The sequence below is a fragment of the Acomys russatus genome, chromosome 14 (assembly GCF_903995435.1).
Source record: "Acomys russatus chromosome 14, mAcoRus1.1, whole genome shotgun sequence".
Lineage (NCBI taxonomy): Eukaryota > Metazoa > Chordata > Mammalia > Rodentia > Muridae > Acomys > Acomys russatus.
This window is the reverse complement of record NC_067150.1, coordinates 50,869,408-50,882,504: the sequence shown is the minus strand read 5'-3', so window position 1 is coordinate 50,882,504 and position 13,097 is coordinate 50,869,408. Positions and strand designations below refer to the sequence as shown.

The window sequence follows — 13,097 nt, the reverse complement described above, 5'->3', positions numbered from 1 at the left end:
TGGTGTCAGGACACACACCTGCTCAGGGAGTTCCCACTCCAAACCATGACAGCCACAGCCTCCTTAGGGCCTCGTGCACACTGAGCAAGAACTTTACCGCTGAGCTACACCCACAGCCTAGGTGAGCTTTTCTTAAGGGACTTCAGGCTAAAAAAACTCAGCTTTCTGCATCTTTCAACTTATCCCTTCACCTCACTTATCCCAACTAAAAGGCAGGCAGGTGAAAGAATAAGGTCCCAGCCTCCGAGATACAGAGCAAGGAAGACTGACAGGGCTGCTTTTTCAGCTGCTCCTGGGGGTTAAAAAAAAAAAAGCCTCTGCCTTCAAAGACTCTTGAGAAACTGTCATCAGTCATAATCCTTTTTTTTTTTTTTTTTTTTTTTTTTTTTTGGTGTTTTTGAGACAGGGTTTCTCTGTGTAGCCTTGGCTCTCCTGGACTCAATTTATAGACCAGGCTGGCCTCAAATTCAGTTGTTTGAAATCCGCCTGCCTCTTCCCCCTGCCCCCCAGTGCTAAGATTACAGGTGTGCGACACTGCACACGGCATCAGTAATACTCTTTTTTTTTTTTTTTTCTTCATTTTTCGAGATAGGATTTCTCTGTGTAGCTTTGGCTGTCCTGGGCTCACTTTGTAGACCAGGCTGGCCTTAAACACAGAACGATCCACCTGCCTCTACCTCCCAGAACGTTTGGATTATAAGGAGTGTGCCACCACACCCGGCTTTTTTACAATTTTTTTTTGATCAGTAATATTTTTATCCTGTTTGCTTCATCTACGTATCTATATAACTGATAAACTTTCCCTCTTTTAATTTTTTTGATTAAAAATACTGACATACCTGTGGCAGACAAAATGAACACATCTTTTACCTCTTGAAACACAAATAGTCGCAACCTTCAGGATATTCCACTCCCACAACAAAACCCCTACCTAGGGCCTCAGTTAGGTGCTTGGCCAAGGCTAGTCAGACCACAGTGATCACATCCAGTCCACAGCACCTTCCATTTTATTGTTTATTTACAAACAGGGTGAAGTCAACTGGGTAAATCAGGGGTGGGAGTCAATCAGGGCCATCCAAATGTGGAGTAGTTCCTAGGCCAATCTCCACCATGAAGGCCGCCTCTTCTATCCTTGTCTTCCCCCTTGAGTTTCTCAGGGCTGCCTCACTTGCTGCTCCTGAGTCCTTTTACAAGGGCAGATGGATCCTGGGGGAACAGGGTGGTACGAGGGCTGGGGCCCCCTCAGTTTGTGTAAACCTGAGTTCCGATCACACGCATGATTTCCTTCTGTATCTTGGGGTCCTGAGTATTAATGTTGGCATCACCCACCTGCCCATCCTCATATCTGCCAAAGACAGGGCAAGGGTAAGCATAAGAGAAAGTATAATGCCAAAATGTGTCTACCAGAGGAAATGTGTTTCAGGACATGACCTAAAGTCAAAGGTTTTGTCACTGCTCTTCAGGATGAAGGGATCAGCTTGGCAGTTTTCATCTACACAGACTCCAAGAACTGTTCTTATCTCTAAGGACAAGTCCCAGTGCCAGCTAAATTAGACAGCAAGGGACAGGCCTCACACAATGACCATCCTCAGCAGTCACACATCATCCCCCACCCCACTCCAAGTAAACCCAAAGGCTCCTCTCAGACTCACACAAAGAAGAACCTTGTGCAGACATGGTCGGACACAGGGCACACCCAAATGTTCCCGTGCTTCTGGAGGTCCTTAGATGTGATCACTGAGAGAAAAGGAGCCACAAGTCACAGGAAGTTAAGACAGCCCAGGTCAGGAAGGGACACATGTGGCTTCAACATAACTTCTGGTCAAATCACATCTCAAAGGGGCATCGGAAATAAAGGCTAGGGTCCCAAGAAGACAGGAAGCAGGTGAGCTACATACCTTCACAAAGTGCTATACAGTTCAGATTCCGACTCTGCAGGAACCTTGACTGAATGGATCGGGTCTGAAAAAGAAGCAGAGCAGAGCAGAGCAGAGCAAGGTAAATGTTAGAGCTCGTCTCAAGAGACTGCTTAGTACTGCATATGGATGACAGGGATAGGAACTGGGTCTCCTGAGCTCCCAGCGCCCTCCAAACATTTGGGTTTGCTCACATATAATCACCCTGATGGGCCCACAGCTTCCATGTTCATCTTCTTCCTTAAAAACCTGCCTTTGCTTTCATACATAGAACAGAGATAACATCTGACTACAGTAAGATCACTTTACAACATACCTAATGCCTTCAAATGACCTACAATGACCCCAGCTCCACTGTTTTCCCAATCAGTATTTTCGGCAGGATCCAGGGGAGGATCCTAAGTCAGGCAGAGCCAGCAAACAGTACCTGGGGGATGGTGTTCATTCTATTATATCTCTGGACCAGCTCATCCTTGGAAGGCATCCTGTGCTGTCCTTTGCCCATTCCTGCCACAGAACAGCAAACTCAGTTAATTTGCCCATGTCTTAAATATTTACACAAGTTCTGACTATATGCCAGATACCAGCTTGAGACACTTGGGACACAGTGGTGAATAATACAAGCTATTTCCCACACAGAATTTAGTTTGCTGGAGACTGCAGGGGCAGTATGGTGAGGGCTGTGACAGTGAGCTTATAGGGCACCACGTGAAGGGGAGCGAGCCTAGCCTAGAGGTTTGAAAACGTCCTGGTGCAATAAGACTCAGAACCTCAGGGTTAGAAAGAAAAGGCAATAGAATAGAATATGGAAAGCATAAAGACAGAGCCACAGGACTTAATTTGCATATAGTATAATAAATGGCAGGAAAGTCACAAAAAAATGATGTAACAAGTTAACTAGGGTCAGATCACTCCGGGCTTATCTGGGGTTTATCTAAGAACAGCAGGAAACTACTGAAGGGTTCTAACACAGGGAAGTAACACACAAGTCAGAAAGACAGGCCCAGGAAGTAGGATACCAAACCTCGGAGTCAAATGACAAGCCAGAGACATGAGTACGGAGAAAGCAAGCACAAGTCCAACATGCTGTCATTTTAAAATTGCACAAAAGACTGACCATTCAGGATAAAATGAAAAAGTAGAGTACTTCCATTATGGATTCTCCACAGATATTTACAATGACAATCATTTTTTAGTGCCAATGCCCTCTCATTCCTACATAACTCAATGCATAAATTCTCTACCATTTCTGTTTGGTTGGTTGGTTGATGAAACATAATTTCTCTGTGTAACAGCCCTGGCTGTCCTAGAACTCTCTCTGTAGACCAGGCTGGCCTGGAACTCAGAGATCCACCTGCCTCTGCCTCCCGAGTGCTGGGATTAAAGGCGTGGGGCACCACGCCCAGTTTTTTTATTTAAAAATTTTTTTTCTCTACCAGTTTTGTTTGTTTGGCTGGTTGATTGGTTTTGGTTTTTCGAGACAGAGTTTCTTGGTGTAGCCTTGGCTATCCTAGACTTGCTTTGTAGACCAGGTTATCCTAGAACTCACAGCGACCCGCCTGCCTCTGCCTCCCTGGTGCTGGGGTTAAAATGTGTGCCAATTAAAGAAGAGGCCTTGTTTGTAGAGACTGAAACAGGATTCTTACTAGATATAAAACAGCACCTGTATGCCCCACACTCCCAGCTCTTTGTCTTAAGGACAGGATTTCCATATGTTTCCAGGCTTATCACCAGCGCAGCCTTCCAGTTAGGGGGGGTGTGTGACCAAGGAAATGGGACAAACATGAAAGTGATGCTATCAGCTGGGCATGGTGGTGTACACCTTTAACCCCAGCACTCAGGAGGCAGAGGCAGGCAGATCTCTGTGAGTTCGAGGCCAGCTTGGTCTACAAAGCTAGTCCACGACAGCCAGGACTACACAGAGAAACCCTGTCTCGAAAAACTATTAAAAAAAAAAGAAAGTGATGCCGTCATTACAAGACATGAACAGGGTTTTCTCCTCACCACTGCACTTCATCACAATCTCACCCTGATTTAATTCTGGGGCTTGCCACTAGCTTTTTATTTCAAAATTTTAATTTTGTTATTATGTGTCTATGATGTGAGTGCAGGTGCACATGGAGGTCAGAGGATAACTTTTTTGGGTTTTGTTTTGTTTGGAGTTTGTTTTTTTATTTTGTTTGGGTTTTGGTTTCCAGTTTTGGCTGACGTAGAATTCACTATGTAGACCAAGTTGGCCTAACCCGGCTCTGTGAGTGCTGGAATTAAAGACAATGTGTGATACCACACCCAGCTCAGAGGACTGCTTTTAAGAAATGGTAGTGGGGCTGGAGGTTAGGAGCACTGACTGCTCTTCCAAAGGTCCTGAGTTCAATTACCAGCAACCACATGGTGGCTCACAACCATCTGTAATGTGATCTGATGCCCTCTTCTGGCCTGCAGGTGTACATGCAGATAGAACACTGTATGTAATAAATAAATCTTAAGAGAGAGAGAGAGAGAGAGAGAGAGAGAGAGAGAGAGAGGGAGAGAGAGAGAGAGAGAGAGAGATATTGCAGGAATCAAACTCAGGCCATGAGGCTTGGGCATTAAGCACTTTTACTGGCTGAACTATCTCACCAGCTTATTATTGGCTTAGTAATGGCTATGATGTAGAGGCAGGAGGGCATAACCACTGGACTAAAATTCTTCACTGAGTAAGGAGGCTGTCAACTTAACACACAGCAACACTATAATCTCATGATAAATTCATGGCCTGAACAAGACTCAGCTTGGATTGCCAATCCCTTCTTCCTATAGGACAGCAAGCCTCTACTTGCACCTTCTACATCATCCTTACGAAGGCTCAACTCTGCACCCAAACTTCATGACCTCAGCCCACATATTTCACTGGCAAGATTCTAAGAGAAATTCCCATTCAGGTTCTACTCCAGAGAAAGTAGGCAGGTGAAGAAAAAAGAATATTTGATTTCTTTGGTGAGTGGCACTTGAAGCACCTGAACACTTGATCTGTGTCAAGCCTGTGGCACTGTTCCATTCTTACTGACTCAATGATTGTTCTATTCCTGCCCTGGGACTATTACTCTCTGGACACTTTGTGTCCAGAATTAATCTCTAAATAGACTACACAAAGAAAACTTCCAAATCCATTCACTGTCCCTAATTTCTTCTGACAGTAATGGCCACATTATCAGCAGTTCCACTGGACAAATACATGCTCTCTGTTCACCTAGAAAGCACACTCAGTGCCACCAACCCAAAGGGGCCCTGAGGAAAAAGAAAAAACCAGAGCAGACTGACTTGCCTATTTTTTTTAATCAATATTACTATTGTCTATATTGTCACATGCTACTGATGTCTTTCATTTTCATTGCTCAATAATAATCCAATGTAATTGTATCAAATCAATTTGTCTCTTATTCCGATGGTGAGCATACTTCCAAGATCTGCTGCTAAAAACAGTCTTAATGTGAGCATTCCTGTACATGACTTTGAGTTGCATATACAGGAATAAAAATGCTCGGTCAAATATATAAACTATGTTGCTTTATAAAGTGAAGTCAAATTGTTTTTCTGGGCTGGCAAGATGGCTCACTGGGTAAAGGCACTTACTTTTAACCAAGCTTCATGACCTCAGTTGGACCTCTAGAACCCTTAGTAGGAGAGGACCGACTCTAGCATGTGGTCCCTCTGACCTCTAAAGCACAAATATGTGCGCACACACAATATAAATGAATGTTTAAGAAACATTTCTTCTAAAGTAGTTGAATCAATTCATATATGTACAGACAGTAAAGGAAATCCTGTGGCATTTTACAGCCTTTGGTATAGTTGGATATTATCAGATTTCTTATTTTTGTTGATATACCATATGTGTGTGTGTGTGTGTGTGTATATATATATACACACACACACACATATATCCTTCTCAATAGGTTTTGTATTGACTAACAATCTTTTTTAATATCACTTGAGATTGAACTCAGGACCTAGTACACTGGCCCTTCCTTTTTTTTTTTTTTTGAGATAGGGTTTCTCTTTGTAGCCTTGGCTGTCTTAGACTCGCTTTATAGATCAGGTACTCACAGCAATCCACCTGCCTCTCTTTCTTTTAAAATCTGAGGTAAGGGGTTGGAGATTTAGCTCAGTAGTAGAGCGCTTGCCTAGCAAGCACAAGGCCCTGGTTCGGCCCTCAGTGCTGGAAATCATCATCATCATCATCATCATCATCATCATCTGAGATAAGGTCTTGCTAAGCTGCCCGCATTATCCTTGAACTCGCTATATAGCCCAGGAAGGTCATTAACTTGTGATTATGCTTCCTAAAATACAGCTGTATTCTACCACACCTGGCTAGAAAAAATTTAAATTATTTATTAACAAATATATACGCTGGGCATGGTGGTGCATGCTTTTAATCCTAACATTCAGGAGGCAGCAGCAGGCTGATATCTGTGAGTTCAAGGCCACTGTCTACAGAGTAAGTTCCAGGACAGACAGCACCTCACAGAGAAACCATGTCTCAAAAAAACAAAAAACCAACCAAAACCAAAATGTGTGTGTGTGTTTGTATGTGTGTGTGTGTGTGTGAGAGAGAGAGAGAGAGACAGAGACAGAGAGACTGAGAGACAGATTTTGTTTCAATCATATTTGCAAAACTTTTATGAGTTGTTTCACTTTTTCCAATTTGCAGATTTTTACCTAAGATTAAAACAAGCTGCTCCTTGATAGTTTAAGACTGATAAGACTACGGGGAGAGGGGGTTATTTATTAAGCCACCCCAAGGGCCTAGCTCCTATACTGTATAAAACACCATTTTTAACAATAACTAGCCTTGCCTCATACATAATCTAAGTTCCTAATGAGAGAAAATAGAAACAGATTATGTATCCATGATTGGAAAGGGTATTGACTGACAAAGACCAAGTATCCATGATGGGAGAGAAGACACGTGTTCACAAATGGATGCAATATACAGAGTCAAGGTGGCCAAAGAGTATTGCTTACCTGAATATCCAAAGGAAATACTGGAGATGGGGCTCAGGTAGATGCCTTTGCCATAGGCTGCTCCATGCAGCTTGCAGGGAAACACCAGGATGAACATATGAGCCTGGGACCCCCATGGCTGTATATTAGGCATCCACAACACTTATGCAGTCCTCTGTCCCTCCATTTATCTACCTTCTCACTCATTCAAATAACTCTAAGCATCTACTCTTGAAAAGCTGGTTGGCTGAAAAGTGGACTAGGTTAAACTGCTTGCTTACAAAACACTAGAGAAAGGGGAATAGCAGAGCCACTGAGTCACTGCCTCAGGACTCATACTTTGACTTCAGGCCTTCATTCCATTTCAGATCTTCAAACAAAGAAACTATGGGAGAGGTAACAGGAAGAGGAACAAAAACCGCTCCCAGTAGTGTCTCAGGGCAATGAATTAAGTCTTTGTAAAAGCTCCTTGAAGAGCTACAAAATGGAAATTCACTACCATTATAATAGGTTAATTCCCTTTCCCCAAATTACCAAAACACACAGCTCAATTTAGAATTTACAACAGCCACATTCATTCTACATTTACAATGCCAACTTTCTCTGTAGGAAGCTCCCAGGGTAGGCTGGGGATGAGGATGCTGAGACCCTGAGTACCTGAGATAGCTAAGTACTTCGGAGCAGAGTGAAGCAGGCAGTGGAGAGAAAGGGGACTGGACACAGCCTCACCTGCAGTTTGGTGTAGGATGCATTGACCAGCCCATTGCGCAGGATTGAATGCCAGTTCTCAATGTGGGACCCACTGTAAGACAGGATAGAACGCGTGTCTCCTCATGGTATGAGACGGCTGGGAGCACTTCCAAGACTGTGGTTCCACTCTCCTTACCCACACAGTTCATGCAGATGGGCAGACATACATGATGACTGACATGCTCACACAGACAGTCATAAGCAGCACGGTGTGTGTGTGCATATGTGAGTGTATGCTTAAGCCTTACATCAGTTGTTCAGCTAACCACACGCTAAACCCTCAACAACTGGCTTGGTAGTTTCATTTGCCTGCTTTCCTGATGTTTCAAATTCAATTAATTCATCTCACATTCAACAAACTTATCACTGATCTCAAATACTGTTTCTAGTCCAAAGGTCCAGAGGTCACATCATATCTTTTTAAAGTACTAACACTCTCTCTAAATTACTCTGAATACATTTGTCTTTCTCTTTCTCCCCCCTCCCACAGTTACAGAAATAAATTGTAAATTTCTTCCCAAAACTTTTAAATCTATCCTTCCAATCTGGTCCCCTGTATCTTTTTTCATGTAAATATTCTTTCCATTCACCTATACCATAAGCAATTTAAAAATAAAAATCATGTCAACATAGTATTTTACCTTTTATAGCACCTACCAAGTAGCATTTAATAAATAACTGTTGGCTAGCTGACAATCATGAAAAAACAAAGCATATCTCAGGGCCCTACTACCCGATCCCACCTACTGTCACCCAGCCTCCACCTTCCTTACTGGAAGGCAAAGGTGCTTCCGTAGAGCTTCTTGGCGGTCCGGAACCTAGCCTCCTTGGCAGGAGGGCTGCTCAGCAGGAGGAATTGGTGTGAGGTGTGCATGAACTTCAGCTGCTGCCCAGGGTGGGGGTGCGATAAGAAAAACAGAACAGAAATAGAGATCAGGGAGGGAAAGGTTGGGAACAGGAAACAAACCAGATTTAAACTAACCCCAATCAAGCGTAATATGAATAAAGACTCTACTGATGGACAGTACCAACCAAGTGAATTAGGGACCAATATGGTTAGTGGGCAGAGCCCTCCTTGCCTCTCACCAGAAGAGTGAAGTTTACAAAGGGAGAATAATCACTTACCCTGCTGAGAGGTAGTTTGACAATGTGTGACCTGTTGCTAGAAATTATCCTGGGAAGAAGCAGAAAAAGGGAAAAGGGCAGAATAAGTACGAGGTGAAGGAATCCTGAAAAAGCAACTTTCTTCAAATCTAGAGACAGCAGATAAGACCGAAATGTCTGATTGGGCATGGTGGCGCACGCCTTTAATCCCAGCACTCAGGAGGCAGAGGCAGGAGGGTTGCTATGAGTTCGAGGCCAGCCTGGTCTACAAAGTGAGTCCAGGACAGCCAAGGATACACAGAGAGACCCTGTCTTGGAAAATAAAAGGAAAAAAAATTTCAATGCCTGAATTGTGTGATTATATCCAGGTCATAGTTGACATTCCTTTTAAGTGATAACGATTACATATGTATTAAAAAGAAGTTACCAACCAGACCAACTAGTTATCAAGGAATAAAACAATGATTAAAAAAGAGCCAGGAGAGCCGGGCGTGGTGGCGCACACCTTTAATCCCAGCACTCGGGAGGCAGAGGCAGGTGGATTGTTGTGAGTTCGAGGCCAGCCTGGTCTACAAAGTGAGTCCAGGACAGCCAAGGCTACACAGAGAGACCCTGTCTCGAAAAACCAAAAAAAAAAAAAAAAAAAAAAAAAAGAGCCAGGAGAAGGCTGCCACACCTAGGGAGAAAAAAAGCATGGCACAAAAAGAATATTAGACACTACTAATTAGATAGAGAAAAAGAGACGGTTGGTCTGAGTGAAAAATGGCTAAACTTGTGCCTGGGGTTTTAAAGTCTCAAAACTGAGCATAAGCTCAAAGAAATCCTACAGGCTCTCAGGGATGGGAAAACAGGAAGATACTACATGGGGGTGGGGAAACAGAAGCAACTAGAATGAACTTTCCACAGGAGTCAGGGACAAACTAGGCTATATATAGGCTGAACACAGAGGGCAGGAGAAGAAGTGCATAAAACACTGAGGGCTCAGGAGGAGTACCATGGCCTACAGGGGATGCAATGCATTTTCTGCACCTAATCTATATACTTATTTTGTGGGTTTTTAAATTTTTTGTGTGTGTATTCTATGTGTAAGTGTGCATTGGGCAGGTGGTGCAGACGTATGTGTGCTCATGGAGTCCAGAAGTCAACCTCAGGTGCTGTTCCTTAGGAGATGTCCATCTTGTTTTTGGAACCGAGTCTTTCACTGGAACCTGGGCTCACTGATTAGACCACCACTTTGGCTGGCTGGTGAACCCCAGGAATCTGCCTATCTCTGCTTCCCAGTGCTGTGATTTTAAGTGTGCGCCATCATGCCTGGCTTTTTATATGGTTGCTGGGGATCAAACCCAGGTCCTCATGCTTATGTGGCATTTCACCAACCAAGTGATCTCCCCAGGCTCTCGCCATAAGCATGTGATGCTATTTTGGAAGTCTCTGTCACTCATGCTAAGAGGAAGTGATCTACTGCACTGGCTACTTTTTTTTTTTCCTTTGTGTTTTTTTTTTTTTTTTTTAAAGAAAAAAGGTTAAAGTTAGCAAAAGTAAAGCTCTTATAAATCACAGGGAAGGAGAGCAAGCGAGAGAGAGGTAGTATTGGAGCAGACACATAAGAATATAGAACTGCAGGTTTCTGGGTAAAGGGGATATGTATAAATTAACTTGCTCTCCTGGGTGATAAGTGCATCCAATAGCCATCACCCAGCCTGCTCAGAGAGGGGCAGGAGCTGTTCAAGCCACAAGCAGCTCTGCAGCAGCCACCCATCAGTCCTCTTACTCTGGGGTCTTAAGCTGCTCCGTGCACTGGCTTCTTAGTGTCAGGGGTTGATTTGGAAGGAAACAAACTAAAAATAGAACTTATCAGGAGAACAGAAGAGAAGTCAGCAGGAGGGAGGGTGAGGAATGGGAAACAGCCAAACTCTTTGCTATCAGTAGACAACAACCATAGCACACCCAGCTCCAGCCTCTAGCCATCACGGAAGGAGGTAGTGAGGAGAGATGAATTTCTTTGGACACACAGAAAATGAGGCTGAAATGTGTGATAAGGAACTCAAAACCTACTAATGGCAACTTTAGTTAATAGCATTAACTTTTTGAAAATTGCTGAGTCATCGTGGACAATATCCTAGGACTCCAAAAACTCTAATGGAGCCGGCACAAGTGGTGCACGCCTGTAATCCCAGCACTCAGGGAGGCAGAGGCAGGCGGATCACTGTGAGATGGAGGACAGCCTGGTGGTCTTCAAAGTGAGTCCAGGACAGCCAGAGTGACACAGAGAAATCCTGTCTCAGGAAAAAAAGAAACAAACAAACAAACAATGAAAGACAGAAACAGAGAATGAAAGAAAGAAACAAACAATGAAAGAAGGAAAGAAAGAAAGGAAGAAACGAAAGAATGGAAGAAACAAAGAAAAATTTGGAGAAATCATGTCCTAACTTGTGAACTCTTTGTAGGATTTCAGTTACCACCCAAGTCAAGGATTGACAGCAAACACCAAGAAAAAGCAGTCACACTTATAACCTTGCGCAGAGTGCTGAAATGCCTCTAGAAGATGTAGCTCCGAGCCCCACAACTCTTTTCTTGCCCATTCCCCATGAAGCCTGAACCATTCTATCCATACCACTGCAGAAGAGGATGGGCCAATGGATCCAGCTTGTCCATCTGTTTCTTGATTTCCAAATATGAGCCCTGTAAGACAATAGCCATAAGATTATCTCCCAGGAGATGAAGGACCCCCCCTCCCCACTTTCTACAGACTACAGGGACCCAAGGCAAGATAGGCAGTTGGAGGAGTGACGACAAGGGGTTCCCACCCACAAAGAGACCCAGTTAGCTTGGGAAGACTCATAAATATGAAAATGACTGAAGATGCTTACAAAACAACATGCAGGTGGGTCTCCCTCAGTTTATGCAACTCCTACAACTCTAAAAAGGTTGCTTATAAATCAAAATAAATAAAATCAATGTCCTTCAAAGATTAAGCTACAGAATATGCTGGCAAATCTTCATATAAACAGTAAATCATTCCTTCTAGGTGTACCTTCTGTGTTAATCTGCACTGTGATCTATAGGATTTGCTGAGAAGAGGCCCACCTGTGAATGTGAGTACAAATGAATGTCTATTCATGCAGGGACTGCAGACGAGGGGTGGGAAATCTGGTGAGGGACAGCCTTGAGTCAGAGGGTGGTCACTGCTCCGTGTGGCTGCCCCACCCCTAGAAGGACAGAAGATGCAGCCCCTGGATCTAGCTCCTTATCGTCAAGTCTCCTCTTTACCCTCCCAACCTTGTGGAAAGGTCTTTCCCTCACTTCTCTAATTCCCCAAGAACTATGGAAAAATATTAAGATATGAGCAACTTGTGAAACAGACACTAAGGCATGAGGATAATTGGGGTGAGAAAGCTAACAGAACGACAGAACAAGAACTGGGAAGGTTACAAAGGGAAAATAAAGAAAACACAAGAATTCAAGTACCTTCTCTAAGTCTTTACCCTAGCCTAGTAATGAAAAGGAGGAAAGGGCACCAAGCGAGGCAAAGAGAAGGCAAAATACCTGGGTCATCTCCCGAATGGACATCACACTATCCAGAGCTTTCTGAAGCCGCTCATAATTTTTTTTCTGTTGATAACCAATGGGAAGAAAATAATTAGAAGAAGAAATATAAATCAGATACAAAGATATGATGAAAGGGATGGTCAGTTTAAGTCTAGATTTAAGTGTGCCATGGAAATACAAACTTTATTAGCAGACTCAAGAGTTACATGCAAGTCCTCTTTTACCAGTTGTAATTAATTGGGTAAATCACTAAACACTCTAAAGTATTACAAGCCGGGCGTGGTGGCGCACGCCTGTAATCCCAGCACTTGGGAGGCAGAGGCAGACGAATCTCTGTGAGTTTGAGGCCAGCCTGGTCTACACAGAGAAATCCTGTCTCAAAAAACTTAAAAAAAAAAAAAAAAAGCATTTCAAACCCCATTTGCAAATGACAGGGGCTATTCTGTTTGATTTTTGTCAGGATTTGGGTGACGCTAGGGACTGATCTTACAGCCCCCCACATGCTGACAAGTGCTTGCCACTGAGCTATACTACTAAGTATACTTTCCATTGAGGATAGTTACTCTGTTGTAATTAAAAATAATATTTCTGTGGCCATCCTCAAGAAGTGTCCTCAGAATTAAATAAAAATATAAACCTAGTTATACTGTGCCCAATGTACTGACAAGCAACAATGAGGCACTGTGATATAGAGTGATGGCTGATTTTAGAAGTCATTTTGAAAGCTGGTGGTGCACGCCTTTAATGCCAGCACTTGGGAGGCAGAGTAGGCCTCTGTGAGTTTGAGGAAAA

At 43.4% G+C, this 13,097-nt stretch overlaps 1 protein-coding gene across 5 annotated transcripts in view; it reads right to left on the bottom strand.

Moving 5' to 3' along the window:
* Positions 1-1,013: 1,013 nt before the first annotated feature.
* Parp6 (poly(ADP-ribose) polymerase family member 6) overlaps positions 1,014-13,097 on the bottom strand; it is a 30,211-nt gene continuing 18,127 nt past the window's right edge. For 2 of the 5 annotated variants that reach the window (XM_051156575.1, XM_051156577.1), the window contains exons 14-23: positions 12,303-12,368; positions 11,371-11,438; positions 8,778-8,826; positions 8,426-8,538; positions 7,632-7,704; positions 6,924-6,993; positions 2,344-2,423; positions 1,899-1,962; positions 1,653-1,737; positions 1,014-1,345 (exon numbers count right to left, since the gene is read on the bottom strand). In XM_051156575.1, coding sequence (XP_051012532.1) covers positions 1,243-1,345; positions 1,653-1,737; positions 1,899-1,962; positions 2,344-2,423; positions 6,924-6,993; positions 7,632-7,704; positions 8,426-8,538; positions 8,778-8,826; positions 11,371-11,438; positions 12,303-12,368 — 771 coding nt within the window. In that variant the 3' untranslated portion in view covers positions 1,014-1,242. Of the gene's footprint in view, positions 1,346-1,652; positions 1,738-1,898; positions 1,963-2,343; positions 2,424-6,923; positions 6,994-7,631; positions 7,705-8,425; positions 8,539-8,777; positions 8,827-11,370; positions 11,439-12,302; positions 12,369-13,097 lie in introns of those variants that run through there. The other 3 variants (XM_051156576.1, XM_051156578.1, XR_007831827.1) reach the window with 2 other exon arrangements.